The 26,299-nt window shown below is 47.5% G+C and overlaps 1 protein-coding gene across 3 annotated transcripts in view; it reads right to left on the bottom strand.

Moving 5' to 3' along the window:
* ZBTB46 (zinc finger and BTB domain containing 46) overlaps positions 1-24,865 on the bottom strand; it is a 54,713-nt gene extending 29,848 nt beyond the window's left edge. For 2 of the 3 annotated variants that reach the window (XM_032198129.1, XM_032198131.1), the window contains exons 1-4: positions 22,590-22,961; positions 17,611-17,738; positions 15,697-15,835; positions 7,185-8,154 (exon numbers count right to left, since the gene is read on the bottom strand). In XM_032198129.1, the coding sequence (XP_032054020.1) occupies positions 7,185-8,154; positions 15,697-15,750 (1,024 nt within the window). In that variant the 5' untranslated portion in view covers positions 15,751-15,835; positions 17,611-17,738; positions 22,590-22,961. Of the gene's footprint in view, positions 1-7,184; positions 8,155-15,696; positions 15,836-17,610; positions 17,739-22,589; positions 22,962-24,809 lie in introns of those variants that run through there. The other variant, XM_032198130.1, reaches the window with a different exon arrangement.
* Positions 24,866-26,299: the final 1,434 nt, after the last annotated feature.

Genomic DNA, 26,299 nt, shown 5'->3' with positions numbered 1-26,299 from the left:
GCCTTCAAAATAACCCGACCTCACCCTTTAATAACGGGAACTCAGAATAGTTATTCCTGCAAGGACCGCATCCTAATAATTGCGTTAGCCTCTTGCTGCGGTGATGGGCAGGACCTGAATTCTTCACCGAGCACCCTCCACGACCCTTGTGCAAAACCCAGCAGACGGACACAGAGGTTTGGTTGCTTTGTTTTTGTTGTTTTTTTGTTTTTTTGTTTTTTTGCATTTTGCTGCAAGCAGCAGCTGCTTCCAGAAGGCAAACTGCTGGCTTTCCGTGCCGGCAGACAGCACCGAGGGCAGTCTGGAAACCTGGGCAGCTCCGGCGGCCAGCGGAATGCAGAACAGGGACTAAGCTGATTTCGGCACTGAGAAAGAATTCTGGGGGTGGCATTAGGGCAGAAATCCCCAACCCCTGCAGGCCTGGCATCACCGACTGCCGTGGCATACAGCATGGAATTGCTTCGTGATTAAGAACATCATTAAAACCCTCTCAACAGTAGAATATCTTGCACTGTAACTACAACTTCTCGTAAAGCAGGTGGAAAAATGCACTAAGTGACTTTGTTTTCCAAGGTGGCGAGCTATTTGGGATTTACTCACGCTTATCCTCAAAAATACTCAACGCTTCTACAATAATCTGAACATTTGGATTCAAAACACCTGCCTTAATTAAAAGGCGATCTTTTCCAAAACTGAGCACCAAACAATGAACTAACAGCAGGAAGCTATTAAAGCTCAAGCCCATTTTTAAACATCAGACATTAATTTGACAACTAAATCATCAACCACCCTAGTTTTCATTCATTGCTGTAACAATATATTTGCTTTTGTCCCCCCCCAAAAAAAAAAAATCTACAACTCGCCAATAAAATCTGGTTTTAGGTAAGATCTAAAGGATCTCAAGAAACACCAAGGACGTGAGCTGGGCGTTGCTTTCTAATGTCAGCCTGCAAAAGTGGAGAATGCCTGGACAGGAGGGAGCTCAGTTAAGTAAGGTTTATCCATCTCCAGGAGGAACAGGAGGGTAGGAAATTGGAAATAAATTCATGCACTGTGCCTCAGTGCTCAGCAGGTACTCCCAACACAGACATGTTCTCATCTAATCCTGCTCCCTCGTCACTTCAGCCTCTCTCAGATGCTCCCACGGATGTTCGCTGGGTTGTCCCTTACTGCACCAAATGCAAGTTTTTCCTTCTCAGAATTTGTTCTCCATCCTGTGGTCCCTCTTCCTGCTCCTTATTCCTTCTTCTCATACAACTGCTGCTGCTCCTTCCCCTTCTCTATCTCCGGTCTGTGTCAGCACCCACCTTCGTGCCAAAGAGCTCTGTCCCAGACTGCAAAGCCCCAGCCCTCCTGAACTCATTCATGCTACATTTTCCTTATGCCTTCATTAACATTCAGTACTAGCCTGCGCATCTTCTTTCTTCCTCTTTTTAATACCAGCTCTTGAGGACAGCAATTTGATTGTTTATAAAGTTACACGTAAAGCCACAACGATTCCGTTTTTGCAAAACACAAATCTTGAGTTCCTTAAACATCCAAATCCTGAACACAAACACTACGTTCAGTTTTTTTCCCCCCTTTCTCAATATTTAAGACCTTTATTCCACCACATGGACCAAAACGCTTGCCAAATACCACAATAAAAACAATGCAATTTCCACTGTTTGAAAAATAAATAAATAAAAAAGCAAGGAAACGAGGAGACTGGGGTTAAGAAATGGATTTGCAGCAACTTAAGTTTCCTGAGCAGCATCTATTGAAACCAGATTTCACTGTGCAGTAGCTGCATCTACAGAAACCACCAAACAGCTGACGATTCCCCAAACGCTGGGCTGGCTGCATCTGCTGGCTATACGGCTACGTACACACGGCTTGTCTCACTTTTGGCACTCATCACAAAGCCGTTTGCACGCTCCAGTCACCGCTGTCCTCTTCTCAAGAGGTCTGCCCTTGTCTCTCTAGGAAGAGGCATGCAAACACACCAGCCCACAACCAACACCCCAGCTCAAGAAAGTGATTTGGTGCTGGTTTTGTGTTTGTTTGTCTTTTTAAGAAGTGTTTGGATCACGAAAAGAATGTGATAAATACAAAGATGCTTACAACGCACACAAACCTGTAGCCAGGACTCGAAGCGTGGCGTCATTCTGAATACAGCAAAAGCAAAAATAATTACCCAGTTCTGCTTCGGCTGTCATCACTGCCCCATTAGCATGTCTACACATTTTTGGCAGGCAAGCAGCTTCCTGCCTTGATTGAGTATCCCCTGATGTCCTAAAGCAATCGAAGGAATTCCTGGTCCTCGCTGCAGCAGACGCCTTCCACTGACGTTGACAAAAATCTGTGGTTTCTCTCTGAAGATGATGCGACAAGATGAGGATTTGAAGATTTGCACGGAAAAGATTTGAAGATTTGCACCCAGAAGCTTGCTGAGAAAAAGATTTTTTTTTTTTTTGCAAGCATAAATAATTCCATAGGAGACCCCCTAAGCATTCAAACAGGCACTGAGGCCTCACCTGCACCGAGTTGGCTGAGCCGACCTCTCTCCTCTCTCCGAAGCCTCCCAAAATGCTTCTGATCTACACGATCCGACCGCTCAGCATCTGGGCTCGCCAACAGCTCCCGCAATCGTAACTCACTCCCAAGGAACCAAGAGAGGAAAAAGGGATGGGAAAAAGCTTACGACACCAGCTGTCTCCAATCTGCGCGGGGAGCCAGTAGCACGACTCGTGGCGCTGCAATCAGGTTGCGTCATCCAAAAACACGCCCGAAATTCTCCTCGCCACGAGGGAGGAAACCTGTGCAAATCGGAGGATTTTGAAGGGAAATATTGAAGTAACCTGGAGCTCCACAAGGGAGGACACAGTGCAGTCTTGTCCGTCCTTCCCGTGAGGATTGTAACGTAAATCCTGAAGCTCCTCTTGCAGAAGACAACAATTTCACTACGTGTCACCAAAATGAAGCCGAAAGATCCTGAGCTATAATGTCTTTATAAATGACTGTTCTGTTTTGAAAATAATTGGCTTCATTTCACAGTCAATTGGCATCCAAAAAAAAAAAAAAAGAGATTGCTTGCAGCTTTCGGGTGCAAACACTCTGAAGATGTGTGGGAGTATTTCCTTAGAAATAAATTCCTGAATCATAACTACTATGCTTGAACTAACGCATTAATAAAACCATCAATAAATTCTTCAAAAGCCCCCACCCCCAAGTGACACGGTTCTCCATTATATGGGGAAGCAAAACCAGCAATGTTTTGCTAGCGTAACAGCTCTTCCAGTGAGGATAACCACCCTCGTTGGTGAGAGCCTTTATAATATCATCCCATCCTGCAGGGAAGGCCCTCAAAATGTACAGCCCTGTACGAGCTTCGTCCACAAGTGTTAGCTGAGCAGCAACCCAAGGAAAATGAAGGTGCTCAAGACATGTGACTACTTCAGAATTTCATTAAAACCTCTGGTATTGCAACCAATAAACAGCAATATGTTTCTTTAGAAACTCCACGAAGTTCCAGAAAAAAAAAAAAAAAAAAAAGGTTAGAATAAAATGCAGACCTGTTATTTTCGCAAGTCTGCGGAGGAAATTCTTCTTGGCTCAGTTATGAAGAAGCATATTATTTATAAAAGCCCATCCTTGCGTTTACTTTGGAGAACTGCTGTTCCAAGTTAATGTGGCTTGGCGAGGAAGACATACATCTGAATGTTTCATATAAGGAATGACAGAGCGACATCCTGAACAACCCAAACAGGATGAGAAAGAGAAACCCTCATGTGTTCCGTGACTCAACGGAGAACCCAAATTAATGAATTGGCAGCAGCGTGAAAAGAGGGCCCTCATCAAGCTGGGAGCCCGACTCACACCACCCTGCAGAAACAGAGAGCTTAATCCCATCCTCCATCTAGCATCCTGACTTAGTGGGGATTCTTTTGCAGATCTTGTAGGATCGTTTTTCCTTGGAGAAGGAAGATATGCTCTTCGTGACAGACAACAGGAATCTTGCTTCGGTAGCTCCTTCCATGATGCTAGATTACCATTAACAGGATTACTCCAGACACTCCTTTTTGTGTTAATCTGTAGCGTAATCAAATTCAAAGCCTTTAAGCATCATCCCACCAGCAACTGGGAGAGAATCAACTGATTTGAAAAGAATTTTACTGTCCTTTTAGTTAAAAAAGAAAATCTACGCCTGTTTTAGGCCCCACTACGTCACGTCACACACACAGCTCAATGCACCTTTCTTGAATCAACAAGTTTCCCACCAAAAGAAGAACCACCACAAAATGAAAACGAGCTGCCAGTTGTTTCAATTCAATGCCCAGCGAGCTTCCTTGAAACACAACAGATTAAGTACTCCCATCTAATTGCCTTTCTCCCCCAAATCACTGAATTTAAAAGGTTATACCAGTTATTTCCAGATACACCTTCCAAAATGCTGCATGCAAAAAAGGCCAAATGATTACCTGGAACAGGTTCAGGAGGAGGACACTAACACTGAAGTTTTAGGATGGGCTCTCCTGAATCAGCTTTGTATAATGCGAACAGAGGCATTTGCCAACGGCACCCAAATTATCCCATAATCAGGGCTTTCAGACTTAGCAAGCAGCATCTTAAAATAACCGATTAGATCAGAAAAGTTAATGAGTTTCAGAGAACAGAGTTCTAGGTAACTTTTTTTTTTCCAGCATATTCATGAAGGAACACTGAGCCATTTCCTCAGAGGGCACCTTTTCATCTCTGCCATGAACATACGGCTAGGGACACTTCTAAACGAGGGAGGGAACAAAAAGCCCAGACCATAAAGTTTGTTTTAAAGAACGAAGCCTGACACTACCCAATCCGACAACTTTAAGCTGAAACGTAAAGAATGAAGCCCTCAACCACATTCCAAATACTCACTACAAAGTGCGTTCTCTTTCACACTAGACAATCAACATTTCTTCGTGTATTGGAGCTACGTTTACAGCACCCCCAGGCTCCTCCTGAACTCCAGCAGGGAAGGGAAGCACCCAGGGCACCCCTGCATAACCCAGCAGAACCCTGCAGCTTCACAGCTGGAGAGCGAGCACTTCGCAAGAGGGTTGCTTCCACCTGCTGGAGATGGGAAACATTAATGCGAGACCACGAGACCCCACTGCTCGTGGGAAGAGACCCATGCTTTGGGGCAGCAGGGATGCTTCTCTTCTTCTCCATGCACTGGAAGAGAAGTGATCCCTCCTGCGAGGCCCACGGTGACCTCCCAAAACCACACGCCAAGGGACACAAGCACACAAGGCTCACTGCTCCCAAACACCTGAGTGCAAACTAAACCCAAACGCGCACGGATCTGAGATCCGCCTACATCACACCCCAAAAATCTCTCCCTAAAATCAAAGAAATCAACCCAAGGCACATGCAAGGCTCCCCCTGTTCCGCAGGGGTGTTGGAGCACCACAAGTGCTGCTGTTTGGTTCTTTTTGCTCTGCTAGGGCTGGTGGAACACGAAAACACCTCACTCAGCCTCCACCATTCACTAGGAACACCTCTTTTATCAGGAACTGTGTTTAAGACAAGATTTGCAATAAATAATTTGGTTGCATCTGCAGCACTGAGTCGACACTAGAAGCCATCTTCTCATCTGCAAACAGCTGTAAAGAAAAGGGCCACCTCTATTTAATTCCCTAAAAATTGGGAATTAAGCGATGTAGCCATCTCTCAGCCTCCCGTAACACAATCTCTTACATTTGGCACTCTTTTCAAAAGCATAAAGACCTTCTATTTATAGGCGGTTGGCTAAGATCAGTGCTACATTTCTGCTTCTGCAGTCACCACAACACGTGTGGTTTGCCTCATATACCTGTCCAAAACCCGCACACCTCGTAGACAGCACAAGTGGTGGAGTGGTTTTTATGGGATGCTACGAAAAACCTGTGCCAATAGCATCCTAAGCAGCCCAGGGTGAGACTTCACCAACAACAATTCTAGAGCACAAGCATTGTAAAGCCAAGATTTATGATAAATCACTGTTATCTTAAGTTATCTCACATTTTTTCTTCTAACTGAAGTTGTTTAGATTTTATCATCAGCCAATTAGAATAATTACATGCAAGCCGACTGCAGTAGATAACTGTAAAATGTAATGCACCCAAAGATATTTGTCGAGTTACCCATCCATTTAAATACCAATGAAAGCCATATTTAAACATCAGTCTGCAAGCAACTTAAACATCCTTTTTCAGCCCATAAAGGCCCCTCAGACTTTCAGTACTGCTTACACGCTTATTTCATCCCAATCTGACACCAGAATCTCACACACCCTTCTCCTGGCTGGCTCGGAGTCTGGTGTGCAGGGAAAGAGGCTAACTCACATCACAGACTAAATTCTTCAGCCTGAGGGGGTACCACACCATGCTCACTTCAAGTCCTTAGGAAAAAAAAGAAATCCACACCAAACCCCCTACATCACCAGCCTTCCTGGATCTATTTATTGCACACAACTAGCGAATCAAAAAGCACAGTCATCTTCATTTGGAGACAAAAATAACTACCAAAAGGTTCAGAAGAAGTCAGGAAAACATCTCCCTCCCTGGCTATAATTTTTTTAAAAAGCAGCCACTCAGACTACAAATAATCACACACCAAAATACATTTTTAAGCTTCGGAAATACCTCAAAAAACTGAATCCTGAAAGTTACCGGCCACCCATCCTGCTACTACCAGCAACAAGCTCTGGTGGCTTCCCTACACATCAGAGTGACACCTGAGCATCACAGAGTACTGAACCTCGTACCATTAAGAGTCACTAAATCACACCTCTGCGTGGCTAATTACACCCTCAATATACATGCAAGGAAAATTCCTCAACGTTGACACGAAGTGATGAGCTTTACAGACCTGTCAAAATAAATTCTAATCTTTCATCTCATTAATTCCCATGATTATAACGGGGTTTGGGGGCGATGTAAGCTGATCTACATTCAAGGCCGAAAAAGAATTACCACCTTTTTTCACAGAAGAAGCAGCACGGCTGCAACACGGGCTCCCGGCTGAGCTGCACAGTGCCTGAGAATCGCTGGCAACGCAGGTTTTCACATTTCTCACACTCCGGCAAGCTAATACATCTCAGAGACTGATAAGATCATACCATAAACAGATATAATTAACTCAGCATTTCCCATGTCAGCGACGGAAGCGGAAGAGTGACTTACTTGGGTCTCGACTGCTGTACGGCCATCCTGAGGCAGGTAAAAAAGACGGCATCGGGGAACTTGTCCTGCTGTCGTCCTCCACTTGCTGCGTAATGTGACGCACAGTTTCTTTATTTTTCCTGTTCTTTCTGCGCCCCGTGGGCTGCCAGCCATCCCCTACTCCTTGTTCCGAGAAAGTGTTCTGTATTGCACTATCCTTGGCAGAATGGAGTTCGCTCCCTCCGTAATGCGAGGGCGAAACCTGCTCCTCTTTGATACGTAAAGACCCGTAGCCCATGTCGCTAGACCAAAGGGACTGGGACGAAATGTCTTCGTGGCTGTCTGTTTTTGGTTCTTGATCCTCTTTTCCGTAACTGCTCCCTCCTTCGTGGCAGCTGGCGATCGCTGAGTCTCCAGAAGAGTTGGCTGGACTCGTTCGTCGGGCTAACCAGGGCGATATACTCCTGCCAGCCACCACCGCCGAAATCAAAGCATCCGTGCTGCTGCTGGAGGGGGCTCCCAGTTCATAATCGACGAGGTCGTCCGAGGCATCGGACTTTATGCTGATGTCGAGAGCTGCTTTGATGAAGTTGTGACAGGCTTGTACGATATCCGTCATCTGCAGATAGCTGGCAGCTGACATCACCTCGATGACGTTCCTGCTGGTCAGCGCGAGGTGCGCCGAGTACATGAAGTCAATGATTGCTTTAAAGCCCTGTGCAGTTACAATGTCTAAGTGGGTGACCGTGGCCTGGTCGGAGGTTTTCTGTACCTGGCAGTACAGCGTTTTGAAGTAGCGACTGCTCCCGAGCAGAACGTTTTTGTGAGCCTTAAATATCTTGCCCTCCACTATAATGCAAACGTCACAGAGGATGCCGTGCTGTCTCTGCTCGTTGAGCTCACGAAGCAGATGCCGGTAGTGCGAAGTAATCTCCATATCTTCCTTTCGGTTATTCATTTGGAAATCTTTGTGTTTCCTCTTCCACAAGTCCTGTAAGGGGAAGGAAACGACTGGATTACAACACCCAAAACAAACTCACAGACACGCTTTTCTAAGACTCAATGAGACCAACCCCACATTGCACCAAATTAAATAACAGGTTCCTCTTGAAAGAATCCCACAAAATACAACTGCCTAGAAAGATGCTACAGGTATTACACAATGAAGCATGTTTGTTGGTTGTTTTTTTTTTTTTTTTTTTTTTTTTTTTTAACCAGACTTCAAGTAATTTACATTAAAAGAGACTAGATTTGAAGCTCAGGCTCCAGCATCTCACAGCATCCCAGAGAAATGTTTCTTTAAATCACTGCAGACTTGTAAGAAAACCTGTCTGGAGTTACTCGGGTAAAACAGCTGCCAGTTTTCACTGTTTGGGTTCAGTAAAGTTTGGTTTTGACAGAAGTACTACACTTGAAACCACGCTGATGGATACAAACTATTGAAGAGCACTCTGAAACACAATTTCCTCAAGGGAAAAAGCATTATGCGTAGCACACTGAATAGCTGAAATCCTCAAACAGCAGAAGCCAATTGAAACCAGCTATTTCCCTTGCTATATTGCCGTTGAGGGGCTATAAATACTGTTTTCAAGCCAGAAGAGCAATAGACAAATCCAAGACCACAGATCACAAAATCTCAAGTCCCCACCCAAACTAACTGGCGACGGATCAGAACTATGAAATTAATGTTATTTGAAGCTTAACTACTTATAGGCACAGCATTTTTAACTTCGCAATAAAACACGTTATTTCCTTGGCTTTATATCTCCAAGTTTACCCCACAGCCACCCTAAAGCATTGGGTAAAGAATTCTAATAAATCACCTAAAGGGTCATTTTTAGCAAGGATGCTTTTATGCCCAGAATAACAAGGCATCCATCAAGCTGATACGAATTCTTAGGACTTTTGATCACCTTCCATAACATTTGACAGCGTGCTCAAAAAAAAAATGACAAGTTAGTGCTAGCAGCAAGACAGACACTTGTGTCGTGTAACTTACATCCAAAGTGATCTTCCTTTGATATTTCAAACCAGGGAAAAGAGAAGCCTTAAATCTGGATAGGTTAACAGTAATCAATAGCACTATATTTTCAGACTGAATTTTATTCTCCCTGCAAAGCAGAAGTAAGAGAAGCGATACATCAACACGGACTAGTGCTCACGGGCTTTCGGCACAGCTTTAAGTCTCTCCTGTGATGCAGTTTGGTCGGTTCCCTGTTCAGCATCTCTCAGGAGCTCCTTGTCCTTCTTCTCCCAAGGTAGTGCTCGGCTGATACCCCGTATGCCAGCTCAGCCCCCCGGCTCACAGCATCCCCATGTTGGCCAAGGGAGGAGGCTGCCAGTGCCCAACAACCCCACCAAGTCCTCACCACACCAATGCCGTGCTCACCTTTCCTGCCACAATTTCACAAATCCCTTTGCCTAATTTCTGGCATTTCACCTCGCTTATAGCAGCTCCTTGGAGCTTGTCGTCAAGATTTATATCCCACGTCACAGTGGTTTAACTGTCCAACTAATTAAGAGTGCCAAGCTGCCATACGGTGTGAAGGATAACTGGAACTACTCCCTCCTTTCAAAAGCTTACATTTGTTCCAATAAAAGGGAGTTCTAACTGTAAAGCTGATGTGGGGGCCTACATCTCAAGATACAGCTGTAAAATTGGTATGTGCTGACAAGACCAGATTTGGAGTGCAATTATGGGCAGGCACACACATCGGAGGCCTGCATTCGGGATTCTGGTGGTTCCTGATAAAAACAAAAACCACCGTGAGAACAAAACGCTGAGGTCTCCCAGGCTTAAAAGCACACATGGTTAAATATAAGCTCTGTCAGTAAGGAGGCTGCTGCAAGCTCAAAGCAACTTCTGAGCACGCCTCGAGTTCAAGCACACGCTCGGGCCCATCTGTTCGAGTCGCCTCGCAGCACGGGGCCGGCCTAGGACAGCCACAACTCCAAGCTTATTGACACGTGCAAATGGGTTCCCAGTGCTGTGGGGCACAGCTACGTAACGCCCGTGCCCCCTTCCCTACTCTGTGCTATTAATACCCCCCCCCCAGAAGCGGAACAGCTACAGCTTCGCCGACACCGTTGGTTATAGAGCCGTCCCTCGGCCCACAGACCATACGGCGCCCAGGACCTCTCCTGCAGGGGATCCACCTGATGATTACACAACTTCTGCCTGCACAGGCTTCCTCGGCCTGCACGAACCCAGCTGTCTCCTCGGCAGTGTCAGAAATGTTAATTTGCCAGAGCAGCTGGGCCCTAACCATTGAAAAACATTCGCTTTCCCCAAAGAGGAAGGACCATCTTCCTTCCTGCAGCGCAAACAGGCTGAACTGGTGTTTATGTATTTCAGCTCTCTGCAGCTTTTCTACAGAATTAAGCACAAAGAAGCTTACCCTTTTTATTTGAAGGGGAAGAGGTCAATAGCAGCGTAGCTCTACGCTATGTGAATAGTGCTACCCACGTAATGCTGAAATCCGTCTGGGGACTTCAGTCAAGGTCTGACACACAAGCCACCTCCACCTCAATAAATGAAAATAGTCAAGCAAGAAACAGTTGGGGAGCAAGAACCAGAACTGATATTTGAAATGGCCTTTGGAAAGGCCTGAAAAGATCCTGTTAGACCCAGCCAGAACAGAAACACTAATCCACGCTCTGAAGGTGGCTGCCACCGCTCCCCAGCATCTTCAGTTTTGAGAGAACCACTGATTAAGGCTGAACGACAGTTCAGTTTTGTCCTTATTCCAGAAACCACTACTGCATCTACTTTTAGGAGCTGAAGAGTCAGCTTAGTCCCCTCAGGAAATACGAATTGCCACACAGCATAAAGTGAGTTGTCCGTCACCAGTTCTGTCTTCAACAGCTGCTGTATCCACATGATTCAGGGGAAGACGCAAGAGATCTCACAGCATACAATTAAGAAATGATCGGAAGGTTTTAGATCTGGCATTTCCTTCTGTTCTTCCTTTACAGGTATCAAAATCCATGCTCCGAGGCAGCATCTCCCTGGAATTGGTTGAAAAAAAGAATTGTTTCCTGCAAGGATAATTTTCCCTTCCTCAATTTAATACAGATTAGCGTCAGGAGTATTCGTCAATGTGGTCATCTGCTTTTGTGGGTTTATGCAACAGCAGCTTTTCCTGGATTCCTTCTTGAATGTCTTTCAGCTAGACATTACACTGATTCCTTGAGACTTCATTTATTTACTCTTTTGTATATTTATTCAGCTTAGTTCAGTGTATGGTTGGGTTCCCCTCAGCGTTGATAACAGCCTGCTCTAGATGCACCTCAGTCTTTGTTTAAGCTGCCTATGCCAGAAAACTGGCTTACAGTATTTGTTCTCTTTCTCTCTTTGGTTCATACTGGACCGGTTTGAGAAGCAGACAGCCACTAACCCGGTGCTTCTTACGGACGAAGCACTTGCTAGGCTGTTTATGAAATAGCTTCTCTCTGACTTAATTTCCTATCAAGAGGTTTTTAAATCTGTGCAAGATTCCTTGCTGGCTTCCCTCCCACCCACCAGGCTCTTGACAGCAGACACCCTCCAGGCACGCCGGGAGCAGACAGAAGCGTGTCACTGCGGCAGCATCACGCCGTCCCCGTGCCCTACCTGCCCACGCGTCCAAGGGCACGGGGGACAGGCGCAGAAGGTGGGTAGGTGCCTTCTGGACCAGAAAGCCAAACCAGCTGACATGCTAAAATAGAACGAATATAATAAAACAAGTGAAAATAATGAGAGCATACGTTCCTCTGTGCAAAGGGAAGACAACTTATCCTTCCAAAGGGAAGGCAACTTATATTTTTACATCCTTTTGAAGCAGGGTAAGTATAAAAAGAGAGAGGGAGGTGAACAAAGACAGCCACCACAAAGAGCAGCATCCCTTCCCCTGACAGGTGGCCACGTCACAGCATTTTCCAGCATGCAGAGAAAGGGATACTCGTGTCTCCAAGCTAATCAATAAGTTAACATCTACCAAGCCAGCAATCGTTACTGTAGATGTCTTGATCTTCCCCCGCCTAAAGGTCTGCCACCTTATACACATCGCTCCACATTCGACATTTGTCACAGCGTTGTACCTTTTAAACGAGAGGTCTTTGGGGGAGAAAATTAAATATGCCTCAAATTCAGAGGAATTAATTAGTTTTCTGTCTACCCATGTCAAACCAGAACACCCGTTTAATGTCAAGGATCTCTAGGGAACTAATCCAAGTTAAATTTAAGGCAATTTGCTAGTAGTTAAAAATTCAGGAAGCTTCAAAACCCTGTGCTCTTGTATTCCAATTTCACATGCTGTTTTGTAGCCTGTTGTTGGATGTTTGTTCCCCCCCCCACCCCCTCATCCCCTTTTTCCTGGTAAAAATAATTATCACTCAGGTCTTTTTCCATATTCTGAAGGATTTCAAAGCTGAACACCTCCTCAAATTCTTTTGGCCTTGGCCTCTGATGACAGCACATGGCCACAACACAGTTTTCCAAGAAGTCAATGAACCATAAAAGCTCATCTGTAGATTTTCCACAAGCTGTAGGATATCAGGTTTTCTCCATAAATCAGTTCACAGATAGTACAGTAATTGAATTCCATTACTTTTCAAAAAAAATAAAAAATAAATCCCTAAACAAACAACATGTGCACACAACAGCAAAAAAAAGAACAAAACGTGAGCAAATTTAATCATCACCTTCATGCAAACTTGTGTCAAGCTACAGCACAGCTTTTTGTTTTTCCATGCTGTCAAAAACCTGGTCTTAAAGTAAGCATTAATAATTTATATAAACTTTAACCCCAGCTAGAGCGAACCTAGTTCTGCAAATATATCATTTATGAAAGCTGTTTATTTTACACTATCAGCGCTGTTGTTTGAACATGAAAATATCACCTGATGGCATAATAGCAGTCTAAATAAACAAGATATTCACCTAATGTGAATTTCGCCTACGGAGAAAAGAAGAACCAGTAATACTTACAGAGCCAATCTCTCAGCATGCATACCCACAGTAATTCCTCTAGCCAAAATCTCAATGCCAGTAAAATTAAGGGGTTCAAATCAGTCGCACCTAAACTCCGTAAATTATTTGAATTCTGACAAAAAGCCACAGCCAAGAAATGCAGTACACAGATGTAAGCCTCTACCGTACCGTCCCCTGGGAAATCGTGGGGACAAAAATAAACTCCAAAGTGCTTCATTCCCTTCACTCAGAAGGAAAGCTGCAACTGCAGAAACTGGACTACAGTTTTTCTGATCAGCTGGAAGTCCTGAACAAGAGAAAAACACTTTTTGCTATCTCGCAAAATATAAGCTAACCTAAAAACTGAACTACATGACACTTATTTTGTCATAATTTTCTAAGCTGAAGTTGCTGCACTTAATGCTAAGGCCTCCCGTGAGCGAGCACCAGCGCTCCAAGCAGTGTGCTGCTCCATCAGCCACGCTGCGCTCCCTGGAGAAAACAGGCCAACTGGAATTTAACCAAAAATGTGTTGTTTCCTCCCCCATCTCCCTCCAGAGAAAAGGAAAAACAGATCAAGGAAGAACTTAAATTCACTCCAACAGTTCATTATACCAAAAAAAAAAAAAAAAAAAAAAAAAAAAAGGAAAACAAACAAAACACAAACACACCCCATTTCTCTGCTTCCCCCATGTCCTTTCCATGTCTCCACTCCCAAGACATTCCAGCATTTTTTAAATTCCTCTACGAAGGCGCCCTGTAAGGTGAGATTGGGCTTGGAGCTCCTCCTTCCACAAGGCACAGAGCGTGTACGAGTTTCACTTTTACCTAGTTAAAGACAACAGAAATAGGAAGGATTCCTCCTCTGTATGTGCCCTATGCCGGAGGGGAAAAAAGAAAAAAAAGAAGGAAACCACAACGTAACCTTAGCAACTGAAAAGGACAGTACCTATACTTAGATTATTCTCCTAAATGAGAGAGAAAGCAGAAGAATCAGGATATTAATGGATGTCAACTCCCTGCAAAGACACCACTCACGAGTCTTTTCAAATAGATCTCTCCACAGATAAACTTTCTCACCAGTGGATTTGTGGAAGAAGGGCACACAATTCTAAACAAGTGTTAATTTCTTTAGACTGGATACCCCAAAACTGCATTTGTGGTTTATTCAGTGTATTAACAGCTTATGAACAGTTGTCACAAAACAAATTCTCCTACTCTATTTCAATTCAAGAAGCCAGTTTTTCTTTGTTTAAGTTGGTGGCTCCAGCCACAGCTCTGAATTCAAAGAGCCATAGATATTTGTACACAGACCAAACCAGGCCCCTGGCCCAAGGAGGTTACTCACAACTCGTGGCTTCATGAAAGCAGCGTATCACTTTTCCCTTGTGAATGGGGTTAACAACATTTAATTATAGCCAAGCAGTGAACGTTCATCCTTACGGGTTAGGAATCGCATGAAGAAATAAGTCCCATCATTCAGGTGGAGAAAGACTGCAGAATTACAGCAAATGCAAGAATTTGAGGCATACGGTTTTCAGTGAACCTTAAAACAAAAACCAAAAATACACCCCCACACACCTAGTTGCGTTTTTATTAACAGACTTGAGAGGGACCCTCAATTCTTATTGACTGTAGGACCAAAAAATAAATAAGCCGCCTTCCTCCCAATATTTAATTAACATTTGCCTGAAGGGGGTTCACTAAAATGTCTCTAATTTCAAGCCAATGCCATGCCACCTTCAACAACAGCACAACAGCGTTTCTACTCAGCATCCCTGTTGTAGTTACTCTCCAGAAAGCAGCACCAGGGAAGCATTACACCTCCAGTAGCCCTAACGCTGGCAGAGCTCATTTCACTGCTGCTTGTCAGTGCAGGTGAAGGGATTTCACCCCCATCGGTCCCAATCAGATTTAGTCAGGAAATACAGTTAAGCCTAACACAATATCGTCAGGTTGTAACCGCCTCCACTGTGGAAATACATAGATGAAAATATGATTAGAAGGAAGGCCAATTTCAGCAAGAATAAGGGCACTCAAGAACTCCGCATGCTTCCAGTCTTTCACCCTCCTGCTAAAGCTTTGCTTCTGCAGCCTAAACATGGACCACGAGCAAAACCTAATGCCCGTAAGCAGAACATTAAATAACAGAGCTGTCATTAAACATTTCACAACTTTCAGCCAGTGACTTGGCTTTGAGCTGCCAAGCATCCACCTGAAGCTACTGGGACAGATAAAGCCTGCTGAAGCCGCAGACTACAAAACCGTAGCAAGATGACGAGGCTTCTTCTGAAGGTATCTTTGAAAAATTCAGATATTAATCATCATTAACTGACAGCGTGTGAAGAATTTCACAAGAAAACCAGGTTTGAAAGTGAAATCTAGGGGAAAACTGTTAGCCTCCACAGTTTGGAGGGAGAGCAATTAGAAATCAGAATTAGTGGAGAAAAACAAACAAAACCACCAGAAATTAAGTTTTTGCTGGAGTGTTGTTCGATTAATAATTAGTGAAAAGATTTGTAGTGATCTTGTTACATAAAGCATGCAAACTTCAATATATAAAAAAAGACAATTACTTCTTACCAGTAACAAACTGGGTTCCAGGTCTGGTGCTTCTCCTACAACAGCTGAGGACATCAACAGTCCTAGGGCAGCACAGGCAGTGCACTTTTCTTGACCTTCTGATAGCACTGGTAGGAACTCTTGTAGAAGAAAGGCAGAGCTATGATAAAAGACAAAAACAGAAGTTATTAACATTAAACAACAAGATTTCTGAACAGCAGAACGATACGTTTTTAAGTCCTTTCCCTGCAAACTCACAGATATAACGCACCTATTTATGATCTAATGAATGATGTTGACTCAAAGCATATCAATACACTACAGGTAATTAAAGCCAGATTATCTTTTTGCAAGAGCATCATCAAGAGTTACTTCTTCAAAGTACGGCAAAAAAATGTCTAATTTTGGATACAAAAACTTCAAACAGATCCTTGAAACAACAGTGCTTCCTGTTTGGTAGCTTTTCAAAACATTCTCGCTTTAATGACTTTTTAAAGAGACATTTGTGGCCTGAAGGACGCTAATTCACCTTATCTGACCTATATAAGGCTGAGGCTAAAAAATTACCGGTACAATTTCTTTAGAAAAATTATATTTGCAATGGAATATTCAAGAGAATTTCCTCTTGAGACATCAAATTGCCAGTTTCTACTGGCCAATGCCATTCTAGGTTAAGAGACTGCACAATCCCAAGACTTTTTCCTGTGTAAAATGTAAGAGTGTACTAGATGTACTGAGGCACATTCAGAGATAGACTTCTGAAATAAAACATTACCATTTGTGATTATAAGGCAGAGAAACCAGGAATAATTCATCTACACAAAGGCTTTGCCTGGTGAGGATGCATCCACTGCATGTTCTTATACACCTTTTTTTCTTATATGAAAAAGAGAGGATTGTCTGCAGAATACACTCACTACACCTGCAGCATTTAACTTCAGCTAAAGCTTCTGACTCTAGTTTATTCCAAACTTTATACTGTTTATATACTGTTAGTTATTACAGTGAAGTATTTTCCATCTCTGTATTTCAGATGCATCTTCAACAGATACAGCCTAGTTCTTTTAGTGAAAATATGTTATAAATCAATAGTGTTGACTTCACGACTGACCCTCTCTGACAACAGATTGTGAAAGCAAACATCAAAAGATACAAACAAGGAAGCTTTTCCAGTATAAACTAATATCATTATAAATGGTGAAATAGCATATCTAATAAACAAATGAAGTAAAAAATGAAAATCCAAGCGTTTTTATGGCAACAAGCTTAACTGTGAAAATCTTGAAAACAAATACAACCCAATTCAAGCAAATAACATCGACTTTGTTCTCAATTTCTATTTCCGACTGCCAAGTCTTGCCTTTCTCTAATTCTGATTGCTTCTCTGCAGCGATTGTGTTGGCTAGCTCTTTTTAGTCCTATTATTTAGGCAGTTTAAAAAAATAAAAGGAAGGGGGGGGGGGGGGGTCGGAGGGGCACGACCAACACAAATACATGGGAAATTACTTGGTTAGAACAGTGTAAAATTAATATCTACTTCCACGTAGTCTTGGAACTGTTACTTTTAAGGCTCTCATTTCCACCCTTGTCCCAGAGTCACAGAATAAGCCAGAACAGCCTGGTGAGACTGGGAAAGTTGAGACCTAGCCTATTTTGTACTGCTCTTCAATTTTTCCGTGTCTCATCAAAACGGACAAAACCCAAGTGATTGTCATTACCAGAGGCACCCTTACCATAAGGTAGGAGCAGGAGAACAGCCCATAGGCGTTTCTTCAGCTTTTGCAGTGGGGTAACATTTCTAAGCAAGCCTTTGTAATCAACGTTAAGTCAAATTTTATTAAAGAACTGGAAGCCTTAACGACAATGTAATCTCCAGCTCCTCTTTCCCTTTCCATGACCGCATCACAAAAATATCTTTAGATGCTCAGAACTTACCAATATTTGACAGCGTTTTCTGTTAGCAAAAACACATGCCACGATGTTTCACAGCTGAGCAGTGCATGATTTAATGATCAGAGGAACATGGGCTCTGGTAACAAGCTCCAAGAGTTTCTTCAGATGTTCTGTGTTTGGGAACGGAAAGAACAGGAGGGGAAAAGTGAAAATCTGCACTAATACAAAAACTTCATTGTCACTTAATGAGAAGGAACAGTTAACAGAACTGAGCATTTACAATACTCTTTCCCATCCCGAACAGTACATATTCTGAAATATTTCCAGAACTGAGCAAAGGGAAAATGACTTAAGACCTTGTAGTAAGTTAAAGGAAGAGTTTAACATGAAAATTGAGGACACTGAAAAAACCATGCACCCAGACCACAGTGCTTTGAGGAAGTCTCTGCAAAAACCAGTACTTGTTAGAATTGCTTGAAGATGTATTATAACAATGGCCTAAGTTCTAATTAGCATCACAAAGACCTTATTAATGTTTACATGACACCTGCAATCCGCACACTTTACATGGGGTTACCACTAACCTAACCTCGCGGTTACACCGATACCCACCACCATTGCAAAAAAAAACAGAGAATTTGCCCAAGGTTACAGAAAAACGAAGTGTCTGCATCGTACAAAACTACCAAATTTTAGCTCTATCCCTGTCCAACTCCACTGAATCACTGCCTGCAAAGCCAGTGCCACGCTCACGTGACGGAGCAGCCGTACTCCGTACCTGCGTGCGTGCCGCTTGTTCCTCTTTGCGAATATTTATAAATTCTAAAGAAAACTCACCAAGACGTACAAAAAAGCCACAAGTGCCCAGGAAAAGGGCACTTTTTCTACGTGCCATGCTGTGACAGCAACAGAGCAGGAGGCACCTTCCCCACGGGGCACCACGCACACCACTAGTCCTGAACGCTCCCATGCGCCGGTACTTCCATCCCGTGCTCCCTCTGCTTTTCACCATTTCCCCATAATTTCCAGCCCCGTCCACGTGCCCATCCCTCCAGCACGGCCGCTGGTTTCACTGCTTGGGGTCTGAGCCCTGCTCTCCCCATCCCGGTGCAGAAGGGGAGGAACAGACCCAGTGCCGCCGAGCGCGATAAGAACATGGGAAAGCCCACTGAAGTTTAAAATCAAGCTTCTTTCGGGGTACGAGGCTTAAATCTGGCGATCCCAAAAAATATAAGAAGGCAGCTACATACCTATTTGCTAGGATAGCAGCAGGGATTAAAGGAACCCTGAAATAAGCTGGCTGCCTATGGCTAGCACGAAGCTTACCTGTCCGAGCGATGCTAGCGCCCACGAGATCTGAGCTGCCACTTAAAAGAAAGGAGCCACAAAAATAACCCATGCAAAAGCCCTCACGCTTGCGTATCTGATAGCCAAAAACCAACTCAGAAAGCACCTCAGGAAAAGCAAGTGAACAGCAGGCTCACCACGCTGGGAATTGCCCTGAAGGGCGCTTCCCCCAAAATAACGCTCGCAGCGGCTTTTTCGCCAGGGGATCTTTGGTGAAGTTCCCAAACCCGGCGCGTAAGAGCAGAGGGAGGCCAAGAAGGAGGAAGCATCAAAATGTAACTTTGAAAGAGAAGTGCCATGGCGGGAGGAGCCGAGAAGGGCACCTAAAGGCAGAAAAGGGATCAGGAATGACCCAAGAGCAAAAATCGAGCAGGGTAAAACCGAAGATGACGGTCGAGGGGCCCTGTGAGCAATCTGAATTTGCTTCTGTAATTCCTACCGCAAGCCCTTCGTGCCTTGGGTGAGCACCCCCTTTGTACTTTTTAGTAGAAATCTTTTCCTTTTTCCCTTCCCTATCGTAGCCGATCAAACCGAGAGGCAGAAGGAAGCCAAGGAGGGCAGGCAGGTAGCAAGAAGGAATTCAATCGGCTGCTTTTATATTTAGGCACCACCTCGCTCTCCAGCCCGACGGGGCTGTTGGGAGTGCTGCATCCTGATGACTTCGTTTATCAGTGCTTAAATTAGTCGGGTGTCAGGTTTGGGTATTTTAAGCCCCTAATGGCTAATACAGACCATCGATCCCTCCGCTTCCCTCCAGCAGCGTGTTAGGGCGAAAGGTGCAGGTTTTGGGGATCCTTTCATCAAGGAGCCAGCTAACGGCCGGGAATATCAGCTCGCTTTCTGCAGAAACCTTCAGCACGCGTTGGGAAACACCAGAAAGAAAAGTAGCTCGGGTGGAATAAGCAGTTTGTTCAATACATAAAGAGGAAAAAAAAAAAATATAACCAGGAATTGAAGCGCTCCCAGGTATAAACATATTCCTTAATATGTAAAACCCTACTCACTTTTCTAAGTAGGGTTCTTAAGCAGCTCAGTTCTTGGCACACACCCCGACATTCTTGTTACTAAGTTTATTTTAATCCATACCCAAGCTGGTAGCTGCGTTTGTCGAATATTTCTGAGGCCTCGGTGCCTCGTTATAGGAAAAATGGAGTTGGGGTCTCCTGTAGGGCCAACGCGAGGCAACCGCCAGCCTTTGCAGGACGTTTTCCTTCTTGTCCACGCGAATACCCGAAGTAATGGGACAGGAAGGCTCACAGCTGCATGGGCTGGGATAAAAACTAGCCACGTCCCAAAAAGCAGGGCAAAAAGGTCGGGTTTGGTACCTGTTAGGTGCCCACAAAGCCCTGCAGGAAATAATTCACGGCGTGCCCTTACCTCGTGGAGCACGTCTGCAGCTCACAGTCGGTGCCGAGGAGCTCACCCTGCCTGCAAAGCGCTCAGAAAGCGTCCAAACCCGGCATCTCGGGACCAGTCAGAACAAAAAAAAAAAAAACCTGCTGCTTCTTCAACACAGGGGCGTGAGAGAAACGTAAAGAAACTGCTCAGGAAACAGCTGCCCGCGGCTATCTTCGCAGGGACAGAAAACCCCCAAAAATCTCGTGGGAAATTCGGGGAGGGCCGCGGGCCAGCTCGAGCTTACTAAGAGCGAGGAGGCTGAGCACAGCTCTGACTTTTCATGGCTTTGCCAGCCAGCACAGAGGTGACTATTTAGAAGAGGTGACTAAATGCTGGCACCCGGGCAGGGGAATCTGACGTGGGGCAGCATGGCCCCAGAGATGAACACAGGATGGGAACTGAATCCCGAGCAGCTGTCCTACAAACCAGGCACTGCTGTGCATCCCAGCACACCGAGGCAGGGCACGGGAAGGTGTTAGGCTGAAAGGGAAGAGCCGAAGAAATCCTACAAGGAGAGGTGTGTGTGGTTGTATTCCTCGTGCACCGAGGGTCTGGTGGGAAGCGAGAAAAATCCCGTCCCCAGGGGTCTTGTAGGGTAAGGGGGCTGCAGCACAAACCTAGCGCCGAGAGAAACAGAGAGCAGGGAATAAATGCACGTTTTTAAGGCAAGAAGGTGAAATTTTAACCCTGAGCTCTGAGAGTGTCGCTGTCCTTGGCCACACACCAGGAAAAAGGTGGTGGAAGCCCCCCTGGGGGCAGGCAGCGCACCCCCAGCTCCCCCCCGGGACGCCTCCCTCGGCTCCTCAACGCTTCGAGGTTCAAATATCACGGGTGCAAAACACAGGTAAATATAAAAATTATATTTAAAAATATCCCGGGTGGTGATAAGGCAAAAAGCAAAATATAAAGCTGGTATTAATCCCTTTGTGCCAAGTGTCACAATTTCCTAGCGCGACGCCCCCGGCCAGGAACGGACACGAGCTTAATAAATTAAATAAAGCACGTATGGGATACCCACAGCAACTGCAGGAGGAAGAAAAAAAGAACAGGAATGCTTTTTTATCAATTTTGGGGGAGCCCAGAGAGAGCGACAGAGCTCGGGAGCAGGCAGCAGGAACATCCAGGGGAAAAAAGTCCCGGGGAAGGCTGAGCTGTTTATGAAATAATTCGGCCCTGAAAGCAGGCGGGAATAGTTTGGGTTGGGTGTCAGCCTGCTGGAAGGACAGGAAACTTCGCTGCGAGACTTCAAAAACACCCATCTAAAAACAAAACAAGAAAAGAAAAAAGCAAACCAAGAACTCCACGCCAGTGGCTAGGGAAGGAGAAGAGATTTCAGGATGTGCCCAACCTCGCAGCAACACGGCACCAGGGGAAAAGGAGGCGAATTAGCAGCAAATAACAGATCCTTCACTTCTCCTCCCAGCAGAGGACTGGGGGGGGGGCTGTTGCTGAACTGGTTTTCCTCCGAGCACTTCCAGTTATAAAGAAAAAAGAAAAAAAAGCAGCAAACCTCTCGCAAAGAACATCCCCGCTGTTGTACAACTGTCCCAGAAAACAAAGACCACGGGGAGCAAGTGGCCCATTTTCCTCAGCCTCCCAGAGCCCCGCGTCCAGGTCAGGTTTCCGAAGGCTCGGCCGCGCGCGCTTGTGAACCAAGCAGCAATTAAAGGCTCCGGGGAAGGGCTCGACGTGGGAATTATTACAAATTCTCACTATATCCCCTTTCCCCGGACCCTAAAACCGCCCCGATTACAGCTGCGAGTTCAGCTGCAAGCGCGTTTCCCCCTCCTGGCCAAGCCGTATGAAACCCAAAGCTTTTTTTTTTTTTTTTTTTTTTTTTTCCCCCCCCGTTTCAGTCCCATCCCATCCCACCCGTGCACCAAACCCAAAAAACCTCACACCAACACCACGCTCGGCACCCCCACGACGGCGCCGCTGCAGCTCGCTGCCATCCCCACACCCGTTTCTCGCCAGTTTTCCCCCCCCCAAAAAAAAAAAAACACCTTAAAGCAACAAATCCTCGCCGCACGCTGAAAATATCGTGACTAATAATACACTCCACCCATTTTTCCCCCCCCCCCCCCCTCCATCACCGAAGATTTCCAAATACAAAACTTGACGAGCAGCGAGCCGGAGAGAATTTAAGAGCAGCGATGGTAAATCCTATTTCCGAATAAAAGGGGTTTAAAAAAAAAAAAATAAAATAAAAGGTGAGCGAGGGACGGAGAGAAGCAAAAAAGCCACCCGGGCGTTGCGAGCTCCTTCCTCGGCGTTACCTTTTTCCTCGCTCTTCTGGGGTAACCCGAGCTTTTCCTTCCAATCCCCGAGGAACCCAAAAAAATTGAAAAAGCGACCAGAAAGGTAAAATCCTCCCTCTCCCCGTCCAGAAAACAGAGCGGCTCCGCTGCCGAGGCATTCAAGCAAGAAAGACTTGATGGAGTTGGGAGAGCCGGGACAGGATCCGGAGGCGATGCCGGGGAGCAGCCGAAACGCTCGGCACGGTTCGGGTACAGGTGCCTGCCCAATTAACGAAGCTCCCGCTAACGACCCCGTGCCTCTCGCCAAGCCGAAAGGTGGAGATGGCAAGAAGAAAAAAGGAGGAGGAAGCCGGCTGAGGAGAGTCCGAGTCGCCTTTGTTTTCTCCTTGCCTGGGCAGGTGCCGAGAGAGGGGGAAAAAAAAAAAAAGGGGTGGGTGGGGGGGGGGTCCCGTGGGGCGCTCGGTGTCCCCGAGTCCCCGTCCCGAAAAGCGGCTCTGGGGCTGAGTTCTCAGGGACTTGGTGGAGGGCTCGGGGAGGGGACGGGGACACCCAGGGGTGGGCAGGGAGGTGGCACGACCCCGCACCCCGAGCTCGCCGCCGCCGTCACCCTTTTGGGTTTGGGGAGGGGACCCCCCCCCCACCACCCCGCGTCCCCCCTTTCCCCGGTGACTCGGTGCACTTGTCACAGAGCCGGGAAAGCCGCCTCCATCCGCCCCGAAAAGCGGCGTTGGGGTTTAAAAAAAAAATAATAATAAAAATAATAAATAAAATTTAAAAAAAATAAATAAATGGTAAGAAATGAAATAATCCCAGGGTCACTTCCCCCGGCTCGGCAATTAAAATGGAGGCGAGGCCGGGCGGGCTGCGGCTGGCTTTAGGGGGAGACAATAAACCCAAAACAGGCCTGGCTTTAAAAGAGAGGGGGGGTGGGGGGGGTGGGGGAAATAATAAAATAAATAAATAAAAGGAATAAATAAATAAAAAAGAGAAGGGAAGGAGCGGATCGCAGCGTGCGCCTCACCACTGCCCGTGGGTGTCCCCCCCCCCCTTTCCCTTTGCAGCCCCGGGGTTGGGCTCCCCGCGAGGTCCCGCTGCAAGTTGTGGGGTGGGGGCCGGGGAGAGGAAGGCTTTGGAGCCCCCCCCCAAAAAAAAAAAAAAAACACAAAAACAAAAAAAAAAAAAAACCTGAAAGCCCAAATCTTTCCCCCCCCCCCCCCCTCTCCACTCCACTCCCCCACAAGGGGCTCCCCCCCTGGGGGGGGGGTGGGGGGGGGGCTCGGGGCGGGCTCCGAGCTCCGTCGGGTGTTGACGCAGCAGAAATTACCGGCTGGAAAATTCCCCTTTCGGAGAGGGGACGGGGAAAAAAAAAATTAAAAAAAAAATAAAAAAAAATAAAAAAATAGAAAAAAAATAAAAAGGGGGGGGGACAAGGGGGAAGGGAGGGACCTAAGGGGGTTAAACCCTGCCTTTGGGGGGGGGCTACCCCCCTTCCTCCTCCTCCTCTTCTTCTTCTTCTTCTTCGTTTTCTTCTTCCAAGCACTGAGGGGGGGGGACACGGGGACACAGAGGGGGGGGCACAAACAGTAAGGGGGGGACACTGAGGGGAGGGGGGGGAAGGGGAGGGACAAGGGGACACACACCAAGGGGGGTGGGGGGGGGACAGAGGCAGTGGGAAAGGGGACACCGGGGAGGGGGGGGGACACACACACAGAGGGGGGGGGCGACACAGCGGGGGGGTCACCGGGGAGGGGGGGGGGGGGGACACTAGAGGAGGGGTCAGGGACGGGGAAAGGGACACGGGGGGGGGGTGTAGACACCGGGGGGGGGTCACACACGTTGGGGAGGGGGTCACAGGCACCGGGCGGGGGTCGTGGACACCGGAGGGGGGGGTCACACACATTAGGGGGGGGTCATAGACATCGGGGGGGGGGTCGTAGGCACCGGGGGGGGGTCCACACACATTGGGAGGGGGTCATAGGCACCGGGGGGGGGTCGTAAGCACCAGGGGGGGGTCTTAGGCACCGGGGGGGGGGGTCGTGGACACTAGGGGGGGGTCCACACCCCCCGTGCCCCCCCCCCCTCCTCCCTCTGACAATGCCCCCGGCGGTAACCAACGGGGCGGCGCCCGGGCACGGCCCCGGGGGGGGGGCTTAACGCAGATGGGGAGGGGGTTAACGGGGAAATTTTGGGGTGGGGGGGGGACGATAATAACGGGGGGGGGGGGGCGGCCCCGCTTACCTGAGCCCCGCGGAGCGGCCGGAGCGCGCGGGCGCCGTCGGTCACCGGGGGCGGGAGGGGGCGGGGGGGGGGGGTGTGGGGGGGAAGGGGGGGGGGGGAAGCGGCGGATGGGGAGGGAGGGAGGGGGGGGGAGAAAAAAAGGGGGAGGGGGAGGGGGGGGGGCACCCGGGCGCGCTCCCGCCGCTCCCTCGGGCGCGCGGGGCGCGGGCCCGCGGCGGGCAAAGGGGGGGGGGGGGGAGGGGGCGTGGCCTCGCGGCGCGTGCCGCCGCCTGTCCCCGCCCCCTCGTGGCGGGAAGGTGGGCGGTGATTGGCTGGCGCGCGGCGCGGGTTGAGGTGAGGCCACGCCCTCGGCTCCGCCCCCCTTCGATCCTCGGCTCCGCCCCCTGCTTGCGCCGGGGGAGCGGGGGCGCCGCCGGCGGCTGTGGCACTGCCGGACACCGGAAGTGAGGGAGAGCAGAGGAGATGAGGAGGGGGGGGGGCGCGCGCCCGGGGCTGCGCAGCGCGGGGCATGATGGGACGGCGCGGGGCCGAGCCCTGAGGGGAGCTGAGGGGCTGGGTCCTCCAAACACCCCCCCCATCCCCGGGCCGGGCTCGGTGTGGCTGTGAGGGGGCTGTGCCCGGCGCCCCCGTGGTCCTGCCGAAGCAGGAGCTGCTGAGGGTGTTGTGCTAAGAGTCACCAAGCACCACCGTGCCCTAAAAGTGTGGAAATTAACGCCACAGGGTATAAAATCCGCCCCCACTCCCCCCTCAATAAACGGCCCCCGGGGTTTGGAGCTCCCCTCACGGTTTCTTTCCCCTCATCCCGAGCAAGCCTCAGTGTCCCTGTGGGGAGTGCCCTTCATTTCCAGTCACCCCACGGGTGTTTTCCAGCCCTGTAAAAAGCACCAAAATCCCCTTTTTTTGCACCCAAAATCCTCAATCCGTGTGGAACCGTCCCGCTGCACACTGCGGGGGTCAGATCCTCACACACCTCTTCGAGGCTCCGCACCGAAACGTGAAGCATTGCTACAGGGATTAGTGGAAATCAGAGCTATACCTCTAGTCAAATTTATCTTTTCTATATCAAATCTGTCACGTAAAACCTGCTGCTATGAGCCCCCTCCCCATCCCTGCTCCTCGGTTTGAGCCCACCCTGCCACCCCACAGCCACCCGCGCCCCTTCGGTTTTTCTTCCTGCCCCGTGTTTCTTCCTCAGGTCTTTTCTGGCAAAAAAAAAAAAAAAAAAAGATTGTGGATCTCACTGTGTTATCCAGCAGCAGCCGGGACACGGCCCCAGGAGCCCTCCAGGAGGGCAGGGTGGTGTTGTGCCTGGGGCTGCCACCCCCACAGGCTTCAAACAGCTTGGGAAGGTTTCGTATTTTTCTGCCATTAAGGTTTTGTATTCTTTTGCCATGAAGGTTTTGTATTCTTTTGCCATCGCGTGTAGCTCCGTCCCCTCCCTAATGAGAAGCGTGTATTGTGTTTTAGGTAAATACCGCAATTACTCAGCC

This window comes from Aythya fuligula, chromosome 16 (genome assembly GCF_009819795.1).
Source record: "Aythya fuligula isolate bAytFul2 chromosome 16, bAytFul2.pri, whole genome shotgun sequence".
Taxonomy (NCBI): Eukaryota; Metazoa; Chordata; class Aves; order Anseriformes; family Anatidae; genus Aythya; species Aythya fuligula.
Note: the sequence above shows the minus strand (reverse complement) of the source record. Positions and strands in the feature narration are given on the sequence as shown.